The sequence below is a fragment of the Myotis nattereri genome (assembly GCF_964212035.1).
Source record: "Myotis nattereri genome assembly, chromosome: 9".
NCBI classification, from domain to species: Eukaryota; Metazoa; Chordata; class Mammalia; order Chiroptera; family Vespertilionidae; genus Myotis; species Myotis nattereri.
Window position 1 is genome coordinate 29,995,344 of NC_138084.1, and position 18,899 is coordinate 30,014,242.

Consider the following 18,899-nt stretch of genomic DNA (forward strand, 5'->3'; position numbering starts at 1 on the left):
CTGTGAAATCAGATCCATATGTTGACATTCACATGTTCAAGGACACAGTTTTAAATATGTGTTCTCATATTAGCTAGCTGTGTGTCAACAGGTTAATTTCTCTAAGCTTCAGTTTTCTCATTTATAAAACTGGTATGATTCCTATCCCTCCCATTACGATTTTTTGAGAATTAGTTGGGATAATATTAATACATGATATGTATAGACATTTGACAAATGTCAGTCCCCTCACCCACCTCTGGGATTGCTAAGAACGGATGGAAGCTGCTATCACAGGAATTTCTTTCTTTCTTATCTCCATCCTCTTTGAACTTATATGTAGAAGTCCTTCAACTTAGTATGTGCCTGATAAATATTTGTTAAACTAAGTTCCAAAGGTATCATAAAGACTGAATTCTGGAACAGAAAACTGTATTCCATGGTACGTTTAGTAGCAGACTATTGTTTATGACCATATGGTTGAAAGCCGAATTTGATACTTTGTACCCTCTGTCAAGCCAGAAGGGTCTCTTGGGGCTGCCTTTTATAAGTAGCCCCAAAATCTTATACAGTATGGGTTAAGAGAAGAACTTTATGAAAGAAAGACAAAACTCACAAGATCTGTCTAGTCAGAAAGACAGAAATGCATAAAGTCCTTCATTTGCATCATCCTATAGGAAGATGTTTCAAAGCCAGGACTTTAGCTTAAGAAAACTTCCTTGTCCTTACTTTTCTCATTTAGCCTTTATTTACACGGGCCACGGTCCTTTGGTGGGTATTTGCATGGGCATAGAAGATCAAGATGAAACTCCCCTGCACTACCTACACAGGGCCTTTTAAAGGGTCTGTCCCACTTACCTTGCCTACCTGATTCCTCACTGCTCTCTATTGGTCGGTCATGTCTCATCTTTATCTACTCCTTCCCCCCTTTTATTTAAGATCTAATTCAAACACATCTTCTTCAATGACACATCTCTGAACATGTACCAAAATAATCTATTCACTGCCACCACTATGCCATCTGTGTTTCCGGTTGCAATGCTTATCCTTCTGAACTGTCACCCTCTCTCTACCAGACTTTTTTTTTTTTTAATATATTTTATTGATTTTTCACAGAGAGGAAAGGAGAAGGATAGAGAGTTAGAAATATCGATGAGAGAGAAACATCGATCAGCTGCCTCCTGCACACCTCCTACTGGGGATGTGCCCGCAACCAAGGTACATGCTCTTGGCCGGAATCGAACCTGGGACCTTTCAGTCTGCAGGCCGACGCTCTATCCACTGAGCCAAACTGGTTAGGGCTATCTCTACCAGACTTTCAGATCCCTGAGGTAGAGACCATGTCTTTAAGAAATCTTTTTCCTTTTATTCACTTAATGACATGTATGCAGTGCCTATTATGTGCAGGGACTGTGCTAGATGTTAGAGATACCATGGTGAGTATCAGCATTTGTGATCTCTGCCCCCATGGAGCTCACAGTCTAGTTGGAAAGGCACACAGAAACAAATACTCATTGAAACAGAGCTACCACTGCACCAGTGACTTGTTATGAATGGGAGGTATATGGTGCATTGACAACCAACACTAACTGGAATTGACTTGGGGAAGTCAAGAAAGGCTTCCATGAGTAAGTGAAGTTTGAGCTGGGCAATTAGAACACAGTGTATCTGGCTTCAAGCCCACACCATCACCACTACACCTGTACTGAGTGGTCATGCCACAGGCTTGTGTCAATGAGTGATGTGAAAGACAGTGGAATCAGCAATATCAATTTAAGTTGTTAACGGTTAATTCCACTAAAACTACAATATGAAATTGGATAATTAAGAAGAATTAATCATCAAATTAAAACTATCCTATCTAATAAAAGACAAAAAGGGTAATTAACCATACCTCCGCTACGCTTCCCATGGTCTAATCAGGGTGATATGCAAATTAACTGCCAACAAAGATGGCGACCGGCTGCCACACAGCTGAAGCGAGCATGAGGCTTGCTTGCTCCAGTGATGGAGGAAGCCAAGGTTCCCCGCCTGCCACGGCCTGACTCTGAGCCCGAAAGCAACAATGTTTCAATTATAGAAGCTAAACAAACCCCAGATACCTGCTTTCAGCCAGCCGGGGCCTCAGAGCTTAGAGCGCCAGTGATGGCAACAGAGTTTCAATTATAGAAGGTAAATAAATCCCAGAATTAAAAAAAAAAGAAAAAAAGGAGAGGCTGGGAGCTTCAGTCGCCCGCCAGCCTGAAAATGGCCCTCAGCCCCTCATCCAGACTGGCCAGGTACCCAAGTGGGGACCCCCACCCTGAAGAGGGTGTGGCCAGCCTGAAAACAGCCATCAGCCTCTCATCTGGGCTGGCCAGGCACCCCAGTGGGGACCCCCACCCTGAAGGGGGTGTGACCAGTTGCAAACAGCCATCAGCCCCTCATCCAGGCTGGCCAGGCACCCCAGCAGGACCCCCACCTGATCCAGGACACCCTTCAGGGCAAACCAGATGGCCCCCACCCGTGCACCAGGCCTCTATCCTATATAGTAAAAGGGTAATATGAAAACTGACCCTAACAGCAGAAAGACTGGGAATGACTGGTCACTATGACAAACACTGACCACCAGGGGGCAGATGCTCAATGCAGGAGCTGCCCTCTAGTGGTCAGTGCGCTCCCACATGGGGGAGCTCTGCTCAGCCACAAGCCAGGCTGATGGCTGCCAGTACAGCGGTGGTGGTGGGAGCCTCTCCTGCCTCCTTAGCAGCACTAAGGATGTCCAACTGCAGCTTAGGCCTGCTCCCCGCTGGCATGTGGACATCCTCCGAGGGCTGCCAGGCTGCCAGAGGGATGTCTGATTCCCATCTTAGGCCCAATCCCCCGGAGAGCAGGCCTAAGCCAGCAGGTGGTCATCCCCCGAGGGGTTCTAGACTGCGAGAGGGCACAGGCTGGGCTGAGGGACCCCCCCACCCCCGAGTGCACAAATTTTTGTGCACCAGGCCTCCAGTCTACGTGTGTCTACAGCTTCAGAGGCGCATAAATTTACAAAGAAAAGAAGGCCTTGTTCTTGTTCTGAAGGAGCTTGCTGCCTTATTAGAAGACAAGGCATGTATGAATAAAACATTTGGGGAAGTCATACAAGACCCAGTATAATAAAGTGCTGAAACTGTGGGGTTGGAGCCGGGGGAGAGGAGGTAGACTTTCATAGGGGTAGAGCTCCCAGTTCAGGCTACAAGTCAGGAAGATGGCAAGAAGCCTATGCGCTGAGTCATGCCCCAAAAGAAGGATTGGGTTAAGCACGGGTGGGCAAACTTTTTGACTCGAGGGCCACAATGGGTTCTTAAACTGGACTGGAGGGCCGGAACAAAAGCATGGATGGAGTGTTTGTGTGAACTAATATAAATTCAAAGTAAACATCATTACATAAAAGGGTACGGTCTTTTTTTTCAATAGTTTTATTCATTTCAAATGGGCCGGATCCGGCCTGTGGGCCGTAGTTTGCCCACGGCTGGGTTAAGGGAAGAAAAAAAAAGAAAGAAAGAAAGAAAGAAGAAGAAAACCACTAACGTGTATTATATATCTATAACATTCTAGGGATTATGTCTGATAATGTTTTATCTTATTTTGGCCTCATTGTAGTGTTACAAAATATATAAGCATATCCATGTTTTACAGGTGAGGAAACTAAAGCTTGGTTAACATTATCAAATATTGCCACTGTTTCAAAAATTATCAAATATAGTTGACATTGCACTTTTTTTTAGACCTTTTCCTGTATTTTCATACTTTATTTTTAGAGAACTATACCAAATTCATCATGATTGAAGACAATAAGGAAAACAAAGACCATTCTTTAGAAAAAGGAAGAGCAACTCTCATTTTTTCCTTAAAGAATGAAATTGGAGGGCTTATAAAAGCACTGAAAATCTTCCAGGTAAGCACTCTCCATATCTTACATAAAACTCTCTAAAACGAGTCTCTAAAATTATACTTAAAATGTAGAATATTGTAAATTCTTCAGAGTTGGACTACAGAAATTTCTTAAGCACTTAAATTTCTAAACTATTGCTCAATTCTAACAAATGGGCAAGGAATAAAAACAGTTTACAGAAGAGGAGGTACAAATAGCTAATAAAAAAAGTGGGGGGGAGAGCCCTAGCAGGTTTGGCTTAGTGGATAGAGCATCAAACTGTGAACTGAAGGGTCCTGGGCTCAATTCTGGTCAAGTGCACATGCCCGGGTCGTGGGCTTAATCCCCAGTGTGGGGCGTGCAGGAGGCAGCCAATCAATGATTCTCTCTCATCTTTGATGTTTCTATCTTTCCCTCTCCCTTCCTCTCTGAAATCAATAAGAATATATGTTTTTTTAAATGGGGGAAAGAAAGATTTACTTCTAGATTTTGGAGAACCACATTTTAATTTTAAAATATTAAAATTTTAATGATATTATTTAATGGTGTATTGATAATACAGTTAATGGCATTTTTATATAGCAAAATAGCAAAGATTTTTTTTAATTTTTTATTTTTTTAAAAATATATTTTATTGATTTTTTACAGAGAGGAAGGGAGAGGGATAGAGAGTTAGAAACATCAGTGAGAGAGAAACATCGATCAGCTGCCTCTTGCACACCACACCCCCGCCTGGGGATGTGCCTGCAACCAAGGTACATGCCCTTGACCGGAATCGAACCTTGGTCCCTTCAGTCCGAAGGCTGATGCTCTATCCACTGAGCCAAACCAGTTAGGGCAGCAAAGATTTTTACAGTTATACTGTTTCCTATTGTCAAAGCTTCAATGCATTTGGCCCTTAAATACATCTTTGGTGTGAGGCCAAATCAGTGTAATGTGTAGGGAAACAATCTGGTAATGTTGTGAGCCTTGAATATTCACGTTTTCTTTTCTATTTATTTATTTGTTTATTTTTATTGTTGACATTATTACATATGTCTTCATTCCTCCCCTGTCCCCACCTTCACCCAGCCCTAACTCCTCCCCCCACCCATAATGTTCACATTTTTGACCCAGAAATTCCACTTCCATAAATCTATGTTAAGAAAATAAGGGTCAGTGAGGCAAACCATGAATATTTATTAAGTACTTACTATGTGCCAGGTGCCTGAAGGATGTGAGCCTGAATAAAGTAGACCCAGTGCCTGCCCTCACAATAGGTATTCTCGTTGGGGTTAAGCTTGTAGACTCTGGAGGTGGACCACCTGAGTTCAAATTCTTGCTTTGTCACTTATTAGCTGAGTGATCATGGGAAAATTCATTAGCCTCTCTGTGCTTCAGTCTTTACATCTATAAAACGAGAACCCTACCTACCTCATAGGATCATCGTGAGAATCAATAGAGTTAATATATGTAAATGCTTAGGATGGTTCAAAGTACTTTATTAGTAAACGTTAGCTATTTTAAACATATTTTTATTGATTTCAGAGAGGAAGGGAGAGGGAGAGAGATAGAAACATCAACGATGAGAGAGAATCTTTGATCGGGTGCCTCCTGAATGCCCTCTACTGGGGATCAAGCCTGGAACCTGGGCATGTGCCCTGACCAGGAATTGAATCATAACCTCTTGGTTCATAGTTTGACGCTCAGCCACTGAGCCATACTGGCCAGGCAAATGTTCGCTATTTTAAAAATGAAATTTATATTCACATGATGTACTGTTATGTAGCCATTTGAAATAATATTTTAAAAAATTAAAAATTTAAGAGATTGTCAGAACCGGTTTGGCTCAGTGGATAGAGCGTCGGCCTGCGGACTCAAGGGTCCCGGGTTCAATTCTGGTCAAGGGCATGTACCTTGGTTGCGGGCACATCCCCAGTGGGGGGCGTGCAGGAGGCAGCTGATCTATGTTTCTCTCTCATTGATGTTTCTAACTCTCTATCCCTCTCCCTTCCTCTCTGTGAAAAATCAATAAAATATATATATAAAAAAAATTTAAGAGATAGACAAATAGTCTAGAAGAGTTTGAAAAGCATTGTTTAAAACCCGACATATTATATCCTCAGTCCCACTCCCCAGAGGCAACTTCTTAATTGTTCTTTTTTAAAAAATATACTTTTATTGATTTCAGAGAGTAAGGAAGAGAGAGACAGATGCACCAATGATGAGAGAGAATCATTTATTGGCTGCCTCCTGCGCGCCCCTCCCCCAACACACACACACCCTGGGGATCAAGCCCACAACCCAGGCATATCTGGAATAGAATCTGGGACCCTTTAGTCTGTAGATTGACGCTCTAGCCACTGAGCAAAACTGGCTAGGGCATTAATTGTTCTTTTCCTCTCTCTTCCACTCTCTCTAAAAATCAATGGAGAAATATCCCCGGGTGAGGATTTAAAACAAAACAAAACATAGTTTAGCTTTATATTTATTCAAGTTATCATTCAGAAAGTATTTAAGAATATATTCTTATTGTAAAAAATCCATAAGAAATATATTCAATAAAACTCTTTACTCCTAATCATGCCAGTATATTTTGTAACTGGCTTTCTTCTGTTGATTCCATGATCAATTCCATGTTCCAGGATGAAGCCTGCCTATTTTAGTTTCCCAGCATCCCTTACACTCACTCTTTCCTTTTGGTTCATATTCCCTGGTAACTCTCATTTCAGCTCTACCATTGCTCGTATGGTTCTCCAGTTTGGAATCCTCCTTCTTCCCTCTGCCTTCCAAGTCTATCTGTTCTTTAAGACTCATGTTCATTTCTATCTGCTCATGGAAACTTCTACTCTCTATAACCCGTGATGCTTTGTCCCTTTGCCGAACATTTCCTGCACCTGAACACTCACCACTTGTAGTTTTTCTTAGTCTTTTGTGTGTTAGACAACGAGGTATAAATTCCTTGTGTGTCTTACCCTTCATTGCATGCTTCACAGCCCTTACCTGGCTACATAGGTTGTCACTAAGTTAATTTAGATTGAAGTGGTTGGTATTGCAGATCAACTACTCCAACCTTCTCATATTTTAGATGAAAATCTGTTGGGTGCCTGGTTCTTACGTTTCATTATGTCACCAGTGCTTTCCCTCAGCTACCCAGATTGGCAAGAGAAGACCCCTTCCTCCCACAGGTTTGCACATATGGCACCCTCAGCTCAGAGTGTCATGAAGAGACCAGAAGAAGCAATCTGGTTTAGCTGGTTACTAAGTTTGTAGCTTAAGAGATTTGAGGTATTAAATACTCTGTGTTCAAGCTGTTCATCTAATTTTATTGGATGCAATTTTGCAAAGGAAACTTTTCTAAAGGTCTAACATTAGCATCACTGTTTGAAACTGGCCATATTGGTGAAAATTTTCAAAAGCTTCTTTTTATATAAGAGACTTGGTATTTCCCTTTGAAGGATAATCCATTCTGGCAATCCAAGCACTTCTGATGAGTATTATTAGTTTCGGGAGGATGTGACGAATTTCTCAAACTTTTTTGAATAGTGCCTAATATTTAGGGGGAGTTATTTTGCGATTGCCATCACTAAAAACAGCCTTTTCTCCCTTTGGCTATTGTGGCAAGTGTGACTTGGTTTCTAGCGGTAATGAAAGCAATCTGCTCCAAGACCGTCACCATTTGAGGTCCTACCTAAGCTTCACCCTCTGCTTTCCCCAGGAGAAGCGTGTGAACCTGTTGCACATCGAGTCCCGAAAATCCAAGAGAAGAAACTCGGAATTTGAGATTTTTGTTGACTGTGATATCAACAGAGAACAATTGAGTGATATTTTTCATCTGTTGAAGTCTAATACTAATGTTCTCTGTGTGAATCCACCTGATAATTTTGCCATGAAGGAGGATGGTACGTTTGAAAAGTGAAAATACTGCTCTGAAGATTAAGTACATAATATGTGTCCTATCTTTTTTTTTAAATGTGTGATTTTTATTTATTTTTTCACTTAAAATGTTTTATTTTTCAATTACAGTTGACAGTCAATATTATTTTGCATTACTTTCAGGTATATAGCATAGTGGTTAGACAATCATATACTTGATAAAGTGCCCCCCCCCCGGATATTTACAGTATCCTCCTGGCATCATACATAGTTATTACAATACTAGAGGCCTGTTGCGCGAAATTCACGCAAGAGTAGGCCTTCGCAGCCACGGCTGCCTCGATCCCACAGCTGCAGCCCTGGCTTTGTCAGAAAGGTCGTCTGGAAGGTTGTCCAGAAGGACATCTGGATGGCTGTTCAGTCTATTTGCATATTACCCTTTTATTATTATAGATTATTAACTGTATTCCCTATGCTGTACCTTATGTCCTCATGACTATTTTGTAACTACCACTTTGTACTTCTTAATCCCTTCACTTTTTTCAGTCCGTCTCTGTCCAATCCTATATTTATCTTAAAGAATGAATGTAAAAACAAAACACTGTCTCTTTAAATTGCTTATAGTCTGGTAGCGAAGGGAACAAAATAGAATTGCTCAAAATTCTAAATAAAAATGATAAGACAACATTTTATCAAGTATGAGAGAAGTGAAAAAGGAAACCTTAAATATATGATAGAATTCGGGATAGTTAGAAATCTGTTAAGTTGTCTCAGTTTCCAAATCATCTTGAGTTCATAGACCTCCAATTCTGTATTCGTATGGTGGTGTAAATTACTAAAACGCGGAAATACTTTCATTTTGGCTGTCAGGTAGCTGCTTCCCTGAGTCCTTTGAGTGCTTCCCACCTGTTGCTCCAGATGCTCCCCTAGGACTCCCCTGCCTGCCACGGAGACAGGGTGACACCTGGCGGAGCAGGAGCCTAGCCCTCTGCTTGTGTCTCTTTCGAGTGATGTGATTGGTGCCCCTGTTGTATTTATTGTTAAAGCTCTTGAATATCACGTCTGGGTATGTTAGAAAGAGCATTCGACTGAAGGAAGAAGGATCCAGTTCTAGTCCTCTCTCCTCTCTCAGAGAGGAATGAGTTCCCTTGGTAACTTACTTTACCTTTCTGGGCTTTGATGACCTTTTCTATAAAATTATGAGTTTTATAGAGGCTAACTGGTTCAGGTGATATTAAGGGAATACCAATTTGTGTCCAATATTTCTATTAAGAAACGAGGATACAAAAATAGATAGTCCCTACCCTAGAGTGTTCCCATTTTTTCCTGTAAGACAGACATGTTACAGATACATTATACTAAAACATAAAGGAAGCTTCTAGAGAATTAGAAACAGTGTGTCACGGGAACCCAGATGACAGAGGATTAGCTCCACCTCCAGGGTCAAGGACTGCTCCTTTGATTTGGACAGAGGAGGATAGTCTCAGGAGAACAGGAGGATCGGGTGGAGCAGGAAGTGGGAGGGGGTTAGGTGTTTCAGGCAGAAGAACAGCATAAGCAAAACTCAGAAATTCCGGGGGATGGTGAGAATTTCAATGTGGCAAAGGCATAAATGACCTCTAAGATCCTTTTCATCAACAAAAATAAACATTCACATTTCTTATTAAATTTACCCCTTGTTCTGCCTTTTTTTTTTTTTTTAAATGTATTTTATTGATTTTTTACAGGGAGGAAGGGAGAGGGATAGAGAGTTAGAAACATCGATGGGAGAGAAACATCGATCAACTGCCTCCTGCACACCTCCTACTGGGGATGTGCCCACAACCAAGGTACATGCACTTGACTGGAATTGAACCGGGGACCCTCTAGTCCGCAGGCCAATGCTCTATCCACCAAGCCAAACCAGTCAGGGCAAGATTCTGCCTTTTTATGATGGTCAAATATGTAGCTTAAAAAATGTTGTTTGTTGTTATTGAACTTTTGGTCTATCAGCAAAGTATAGCATTTTTTCAACATTTAGGAAATCAAGCCTTATAAATTTTAAGCTAAAATAATTTGAATACTTATTAAAAATAGAGAAGTTTACTTGTACAAATTTTGCCTCAATGTACAAGCAAAAATTAAAAATCTTATCTAAATGTATGACTTTCTTAATTTCTTCTTCCTTAGTGCCTTCAGATGGTCTCTTTAGGTGTTGGTGGTGTTTATATTTTGCAGGTATAGAAATGGTTCCTTGGTTTCCAAAGAAGATTTCTGACCTGGACCACTGTGCCAACAGAGTTCTGATGTATGGATCTGAACTGGATGCAGACCACCCTGTAAGTATTTTTAATAAATAAAAAAATTTCATGACAATAATTTAAAGCAAACTAAAACTCAAGAGCAACATTTTCATTTTTGGAGAAAGCGCTTATTCTAGATTAAACAGCATCTTGTTTCAATTGGGATTTCAGGGAGTTTAGTAGAGCCTCCTGTTGGTGGAATTGAGACCAACTGCCTGAAGAGCATCCGACTTGTTGGCTCCAAAGCCTCTATTCAGTGCCTGACATCCCCAGTATTAAGAGCTATTCAAAGAGTTATTCCAAAATAAAGACATGAGCTGCAGTCAGTTTTTATTAAAATGGGCATGGGTTATTGGAAAGGGGAGCAAAGACAGGATGGAAAAACGTATCACCTACGCTGCCCAGCATAATTGGTTTATTAGGCAGTTGATGAACTAGGACATTATTTCCTTGGGAAATTACAAGGGGGTACAGTACAGGCACGAGTTGGAGAATTAATAAACCAGAGTGTTAGGATTGCGTATGGAGCTTTAAGATCCTGGGAGGGGAGGGAGAGACTGCAGTTGTGAAGTCTCGTAGACCAGGGCTTTAATCTAGCTTCTACACTTGTTAGCTCTGTGAATGTGCCTGCGTACTGCCTTAGCCCCCAGTCAGTCCATCCATTTATTCTATAGTATCTTATTGAATAACTATTGGAATTTATAAATGTCATAACTGCCAGGTGGTTTACAGTCCAGTTGAAAAGATAAAGCACACATACAAATAAACATATATGAGATTGAAATGTGGAAAGTGTGCTAAGTAGCATGAACAAATGTGAAAAGTGTGCTAAATAGCTTTAAGATATACACAAGACAGCAAACATCTCTAGCTAAAGAGATCAGTTGTGTGATTAAGAAAAAAATCTTATCCTTGGGATAAAGCCTGTATTTAATTAAATGGTGCTTTTATTTTTCAAACTATTTTATTTTTGTAGTCACTATGGTATTTTTGTATCTTTGTATCTATAGTATGTTTTTTTTTCAATCCTCATGGGAGGATGTGTGTTTTTTTTTTCATTGATGAGAGAGAGAGAGAGAGAGAGAGAGAGAGAGAGAGAGAGAGAGGAAGGAAGAGGGAAAGGGGGAAAAAAGGCAGAGGGCAAAAGGGAGGGGGAGAAACATGAATGAGAGAGAGAAGCATCCACCCATTGCCTCCTGTATGCACTCAGACTGTGATTGGACCCCCAACCTGCGTATTCACCCTGACCAGGAATGGAACCCGAGACCCTTAGGTGCATGGGTAGGCATTCTAACCCCTGAGCCACATCAGCCAGGGCTGTATCTGTAGTATCTTTCACCTTTGTAGCCACTATGGTATAAAACTGTTATGTAGCATTGACTTTAAAATAAAAATAATCATAAACTTCTAAAGAATGCTTGCTCAAAATAACAATTATGTAACTCTTTAATATAATAGCTCAGATAATAATGAAAATGTTTCCCAAATATCATTTGTCAAGTTTATTTTAGTATGAATATTTAAAACCTTTTCTTTAATTACCAGGGCTTCAAAGACCATGTCTACCGTAAAAGGCGGAAGTATTTTGCAGACTTGGCTATGAACTATAAACAGTAAGTGTATTACAAAAATAACTTATCCAACTTTAAAATGATAAAATCAATGAAGAGAGTAAATTAAGCTCATTTAGTAAATAGAGAATAAGTGCTACTGTTTATTGAATGTTAATTCTTTATCTCGCTAGTGGCAACCCCATTCCTAGAGTTGAATTCACTGAGGAGGAGATTAAGACCTGGGGAACTGTGTTCCGAGAGCTCAACAAGCTTTACCCAACCCACGCCTGCAGAGAGTATCTCCAAAATTTACCTTTGCTTTCTAAGTATTGTGGATATCGGGAAGATAATATCCCACAGTTGGAAGATGTTTCAAACTTTTTAAAAGGTAATAAGCTAATTAAATTTTTTCTTAAGGGGCATGTTGAATTCTGTGTGGGTAATGAGAGAATTTTTAAAAAATGTTTTTATTGATTTTAAAGAGTGGAAGGGAGAGGGAGAGAGAGTTAGAAACATCAGTGATGAGAGGAAATCATCCATCAGCTGCCTCTTGCACGCCCCCTACTGGGGATCAAGCGCACAATCTTGGGCTTGTGCCCTGACCAGAAATCAAACCGTGACCTCCTGGTTCATGGGCCAACACTCAACCACTGAGCTGCACCGGCCGGGCATGAGAAAAAAAATTTTTTTTAAAATATATTTTATTAATTTCTCACAGAGAGTAAGGGAGAGGGATAGAGAGTTAGACACATCGATGAGAGAGAAACATCGATCAGCTGCCTCCTGCACACTCCCCACCTGGATGTGCCCGCAACCAAGGTACATGCCCTTGACCGGAATTGAACCTGGAACCCTTGAGTCCACAGGCTGATGCTCTATCCACTGAGCCAAACCAGCTAGGGGAGAAAATTTTTAATAGAGGAATAATGTTCAGTGATATGGGAGATGAGAAGTTTCCTGTACTCTGTTCTGGAGTATTGGATCCTGCATGGGGCACCACATTTGAGGAGGCACAATCAGAAGAGAGTGTCAATGTAGAAGAGGGACAATGTAGAAGAGAGTGCGCAGAATCTTAAGGGGATTGGAAATGGTAGTTCCCCAGGCACACTAGCCACATTTCAAGTGCTCAGTAGTCACATATGGCCAGTGGCTACCCTACTGGGTAGCCTAGATGGAGAACATTTCCATCCTTGTGTTAAGTTCAATGGGACCGTGAAGTCTGCCTGTCAGAGTGGGGGAATCCAAGTACAAAGCAACTGGTTGTAGCTGGAATACCAGAGTGTGAGGGTTTGAGATGACAGCCAAATCAGAGCGTGAAGAGGTCCCTGAGGCATGGCTGCCTCCTGGCAGGCACTTTTGCAGTGGATATGCAGTCTTGGCTGTTGGGGAATGGGAGACCACAATCCAGTATTGATCAAATAAAGAGACTATAAGAGGCAGTACTGGTGAAAAAATGGCATAGATTCTGAAATGGTTCTGATCTAAATGAATAGATTCTGTCTAGGGGATATTCTAAACTCTTTAGGGAGCCAACAGGTGTAGAGTAAGGAGACCTGGGTTCTCTTCCTACCTTTACCATCCACTGTGTGGCCTTGGGCACATTACTGAGTTGCGGAACCCCAGTTTTATAGTTGTTACAACGAGGAGAATGAACTTTAACTCATGCTGAAAACCTGAAAGGAGGTGATATGTGGCAAGTGTAATTCATTGTCTGGCCATGGTAAGTGCTTAGTAATGATTATTTCCCTAGTCCACGTAGGATACATTTTAGTTTTCTGTCCTCTCTCAGTGTAACTTGGTGCCACTGGCCGAGTTGCAGTGTGGCAGTATGTGGCATATGCTGGTGAAGACTGTCTCTGTGTTTTCCCCCTTGCTTTGCAGAGCGCACAGGTTTTTCCATCCGTCCTGTGGCTGGTTATTTATCATCAAGGGATTTCTTATCAGGTTTAGCCTTTCGAGTTTTCCACTGCACACAGTATGTGAGACACAGTTCAGATCCTCTGTATACCCCAGAGCCGTAAGTACTTCTCCATCATCCAGTCATCAGCTAGCTGCTTGTAATATTGATATCTACCTCATGAGACTGTTGTGAAGATGAAATACATTAGTGAAATAGAATAGTTCCTGGCACATAATACATGATCTATGCTTTATATATGTTATCCATTGTTGTTGTTGTTTGACAACCTATTAGGTGACAGGTGCTGTTTTTAGCATAGAGGATGTACGAATGTCTAAATACTGAAAAAAATCAAGCAAAAATTCCTGCCTCATAGAGCTTCTATTTGTGTGTGTGTGTGTGTGTGTGTGTGTGTGTGTGTGTGTGTGTTATTGCTATTTTGAAAAGGGTGGCCAGCGAAGGCCTTTTAGGGAAGGTAACATTTGAGCAGAGAACTGATTTGAGGTAGAAGAGTATGTGGAGTCTGTGGCTATCTGTATGTACTTACGTGTGGGTTTGCAAGTGGCCAAGGTTTTGAAGCAAAACTGTTTTTTTATTTGGTTAGTGTCCTTTGGGATCCTTTTCCAAAGTAATACCTTTTGATTAATTTGAATAAAAGTAAGATCGGATTTTAATTTCATTGAATGATTGATGAATGCATTTATGGTAAGCATCACAGTTTGACAGACTTGTACCTCTTTTTCAGAGATACCTGCCATGAACTTTTAGGTCATGTCCCCCTCTTGGCTGAACCTAGTTTTGCACAATTCTCCCAAGAAATTGGCCTGGCATCCCTTGGAGCTTCAGAGGAGGCTGTTCAAAAACTGGCAACGGTATAAAACTGGAAATGACTGTAGAGATCAGTAATTCTTGACTGGGGTGGGATATGGGTATTTGCATAGTTTAAAAGTGCATATTCAACATGACCATCAGAAAATGTGTCTTGGCCCACCTTTAATTTAATTTAAATAACATTAAAGGAGGATGTAAAATTTTAAGGTCTATCAAAAGACATGAGCTTAAAAAAAGACAGAGAAACATTAGAGCACAATAATGTTAATAGTTTCTATATCTTCTTTTTCCAGTAAAAATGATAGGTTCCAAAAAATGATGCTAAAAACATTTTTGAGTACTAGGTACAAGACATCATGCTGCAAATACAAATATGAGGAAGGTCTGGTTCCTGCCTTCCTGGAACTTATCACTGCATAACATGTTATTTATGTTACCATAAAATGGTTTATTATATTTTAAAATTAATTAGGAAACATTTACATATTTTCTCAGTTTTAAATTTTAATATGCTAAGTATAGGTAGCTATAACCCATATAAACAACAATTCTTCGGCATCCTCGGTAATGTTGAAGAGTCTATAGGATCTTGGGAACAAACGTTTGAGAAGTGTTGGTTTAGAATGAGGCCAGATTGTAGAAATACTTGTAAGCTAGTCTGGGGGTTTTGAACTTTATCCCAGGATACTTTGGGACAGTGACAAAGAGTCATATTTGTTTTAAATTTAGTCATTCAGGATGTGAAAGTAATATTTCTGTCCTTTTGCAGTGCTACTTTTTCACTGTGGAGTTTGGTCTGTGTAAACAAGATGGGCAGCTAAGAGTTTTTGGTGCTGGCTTACTGTCTTCTATCAGTGAACTTAAAGTAAGAGTTGTAAATCTTTGCACATCACCATATTCACTTAATATCACTCATATGACCTGAAATAGTTCATGGATTTGAACAAGAGCTTAGTATGGAAATTACTTAGGGTGACAGTAAACATTATTTAAGGGATACTTTTTTCTATTTCCCAAATATTCTGGTGTGTGTGTGTGTGTGTGTGTGTGTGTGTGTGTAACTTTAAAATTAAAAAAAAGTATTTTAAAGCTTTTGCTTACGAAGTCTTGATGTTTCCTCACCATTTTATGTGCTAGCAAGAACTTCTGTAATTTTTAGGGAGTTCTTTGAAATTTGTTATTTAGCAAATAAAGGAATAAATTTAGGCTATTGAAAAATGAATTTGTATGGCACAAATCCAAGGCAGTGTCTTGCTCTCCAGGAGCCTGCCACCTGGTGGTGGGTACAAGTCATGCATAGGAATAACTAGTGCAGGTAGAAAGTAGGTAACGTAATGCAGAAATAAATGAATATTCTTGGGTGTCTCCCTCATGGAGAAGAGTGTTAGAACAACGGAGATGATCAGAGCAGCGGTTCTCAACCTGTGGGTCGAGACCCCTTTGGTGGTTGAACGACCCTTTCACAGGGGTCGCCTAAGACCATCCTGCATATCAGATATTTACATTATGATTCATAACAGTAGCAACATTACAGTTATGAAGTAGCAAGGAAAATAATTTTATGGTTGTATCACAACATGAGGAACTGTATTTAAAGGGCCAGAAGGTTGAGAACCACTGAGAGGCATTTATAGAGAATGGCAAGCCATTTGTTTTGCTGGATAATATTGTGGGTTAAATAGGGCTGTAGGAAATTAGTGTGAAATTGTAGGTTGGGACCATTGCATTAGTAATACATCCAGAGGTGTGCTGATTCTGGAAGTTGTGTGTAGAATGTGATATATGAAAACAGATAGTATTCTTTGATTCACTAACTCTTTGTCTTCCAGCATGCACTTTCTGGACATGCCAAAGTGAAGCCCTTTGACCCCAAGATTACCTGTCAACAGGAATGTCTCATCACAACTTTTCAGGATGTCTACTTCGTATCTGAAAGCTTTGAAGATGCAAAGGAGAAGATGAGGTAGAGTATATCTTCCTCATGCCTTCATTTCCCCCGCAACACATAGGTCCATTAGTAACCAATCAGAAGTCAGCAACTGGATAATTAGAAGCCTACTAGGAGCCTTCTGCTTATAAACACTTCCCTTTTGCAACAAATATTTAGAGTATGTCCTTTACAATGATAATTGTAAATTATGAGTAAGATACATCAAGAAATTGGTTTCTTCCCATTTCTTCCAATCAGAGAGTTTATAATTTAGTAGGGGAAAAACTATACACAAATTATATATAAGGACAAAGAAAGCCTTAGAGGTCATATGTATGAAACATTGTTCTGCCTTTTATTCAGGAGCAATTCATTATAGCTCGGGGAAGAGAGAAAGCTAATGGCATTTTAGAAAATACATGAAGAATAGACAGGATTTAGATATGTCAAGTTTTAGGCTATGGGGCAGCATTATAAAAAAGGCAAAAAGGTGGAAAAACATCAAAGCTATGCTTTAACTATTAACCAGCTAAGTGTGTTGTTTAAAAAAAAAAAAAAGAAAGAAAAGATGATATTGCCAGCAGAGAAACTGCTTAGATTTTTGCAATGCTTCAAGTGTAAATAAATGCCTGAACTAAGATAGAGGTTGTAGGAAAGGAAAGGACTGTAGAGGCAGAAACAGCAAAACAATTTGGTGGAAGGGGTCATGAGATCATATTGTGACAATGGAGACAGAGGTTGAAGACATGCTCCTTGTCTTTTAGGGATTTCCTTATAGTTGGGGATTGAAGCCATGCACAGAGGGCTTCCTCTAACACAGGTGGCACCTTTGCACAACTAGAAGAGGGGTGCCCTCTGGGTAGACCAGGTGGATTGCAAACTGGATTTCATCTTCCACTCGTGTATAATTGTACTGAGCTGTACAAGTATCCCTAGGGATCTGAGCATGATTGTTCCTGGGAGTGCCAAACGAGAGGTTCAAATTTTGAAACCTTCTTGATAAAGAAGGCAGAGCTTTCACGTTGGAAGAAAGGGTAGAATTTAGTATAATTGAGTGGACTTACTATGTGGCCAGTGCTATTGTTTACAGATAAAGCTACTGTCGATGGTCTCCTTACACTGGTTAAGAGATGTGTAAAGTAATACATTGTTAGTGAAGCCATCCACAGGATCTTTCCCTAGTAACGCAGGGTAGCTGTGTCCCTGATGACTTCAGGTTTTCTCCCTGGGTGGGATTAAGGGTGCCTGTGCACAGGCAGCATACGGAAGTAGGTCAGATGGGTTGCATGCATGTCTAGATTTGTCTTTTGCCTAGTGTGTGAAATAGGTTTGCTGTTATTTAGTTTTCACTGTTTCTCCCCTAGAAATTAATTGCCTTTTATTTGTGTTCTTAAATAGAGAATTTACCGAAACAATTAAGCGCCCATTTGGAGTGAAGTATAATCCATATACACAAAGTATTCAGATCTCGAAAGACACCAAGAGCCTAACCAGCGTCATGAATGAGCTGCAGCATGATCGCGGTGTTGTCAGTGACGCCCCTGCTAAGGTCAGCCGGCCGCCGAGCATCTGACAGTTGCCAGTCCTCATCCTGAGAGCGCATCTGAGCATCAGTTCACAAGCCTGGGGGCCAACTCGTGCTTTTCTTAAAGATTTGGTCATGGAGGGATAGCAGCCAAACCATATTTTCTACTCCTATTCCTTAATGGCCCATTAGTCTTTGAAAATTTGTGCCTGGATATGCTAGCCACCACCTGTTTTTGTTTTGGGTGACAGTTTTAGTGAAATATTATTCACATATCATACAATCCATGACTACCTGTTGTTGTTTTTATAGAGAAGTTGTTTGACCCAATAGATATATCTAGTCCCTGCCTTCTATTTTTCCCAATCCTTCTTGAGTAAAATGACTTTTATGAGCATTTAAAATACCTTCATAGGATTGTCAACAATAAAAAACAATACCTTTATAGGTATTATGGAGCTGGTCCATGTAGTTACCTAAATCCTCTTATTTCTAAGCTATCTTATGTATCACTGAATTTGTGCCAAGCTCAATCACATTCAAACCCCTGATTTTAATAGGAGACCAGCTGCTAGCATGCACAACAGTTTAGAGGGCTTTGCACATGAAGCTTACCCAATAAAGAGCAAGCTGTCTAGCTTCAAGGGTACATTCTTATAGGGATAGGAGTAGCTAAGTCTGGAAAGGTCAACTGGGGTATAATCTTAAGACCAGACTAAGAATTTGGGGCTTTTATTTTGTAGGCACTAGGGATCCCCTTCCCAAATGACAATTCTTTTTAAAACTTTCTTTTCAATGGCATTGCATGACACTGGTTTTATTTTAGATGATCTGTCCTACTCATGGGTCCAAGGGAACTTGGTGGGGGTGCTACTTGCAAGGCCCGTACTCAGACATGTAGCCCCAGTATTGTGACGGATTGTCCTTGGGTTAGCAGAAGACAGAGTTGGGAAAGGTAATTCATATTTTTACATTGCTTATAAATTTTAATAGGTGATTAACTATTAAATATATTTTTGATATTAAATTGATCTAGGCTAATCTAAAATCATTTAAAATATTCATTAGCTAGTTTATAGTTGGTTGTTTGGTTGCAAGGACATCTATTATAAGCAAACCATGATAGATGGCAAATAACAGCAAACTATGCAT

General features: G+C 40.2%; 1 protein-coding gene across 1 annotated transcript; it reads left to right on the forward strand.

Moving 5' to 3' along the window:
* Positions 1-3,769: 3,769 nt before the first annotated feature.
* Positions 3,770-17,795, forward strand: TPH1 (tryptophan hydroxylase 1; the record flags this gene model as incomplete). The annotated part of the gene is made up of 10 exons (XM_081098388.1): positions 3,770-3,895; positions 7,569-7,752; positions 9,944-10,044; positions 11,554-11,621; positions 11,753-11,949; positions 13,443-13,578; positions 14,207-14,333; positions 15,062-15,157; positions 16,122-16,255; positions 17,621-17,795. Exons 1-10 carry the CDS (start codon positions 3,779-3,781, stop codon positions 17,793-17,795), a joined length of 1,335 nt encoding a protein of 444 aa, XP_080954514.1. The 5' UTR covers positions 3,770-3,778.
* Between the last annotated feature and the right edge of the window lie 1,104 nt (positions 17,796-18,899).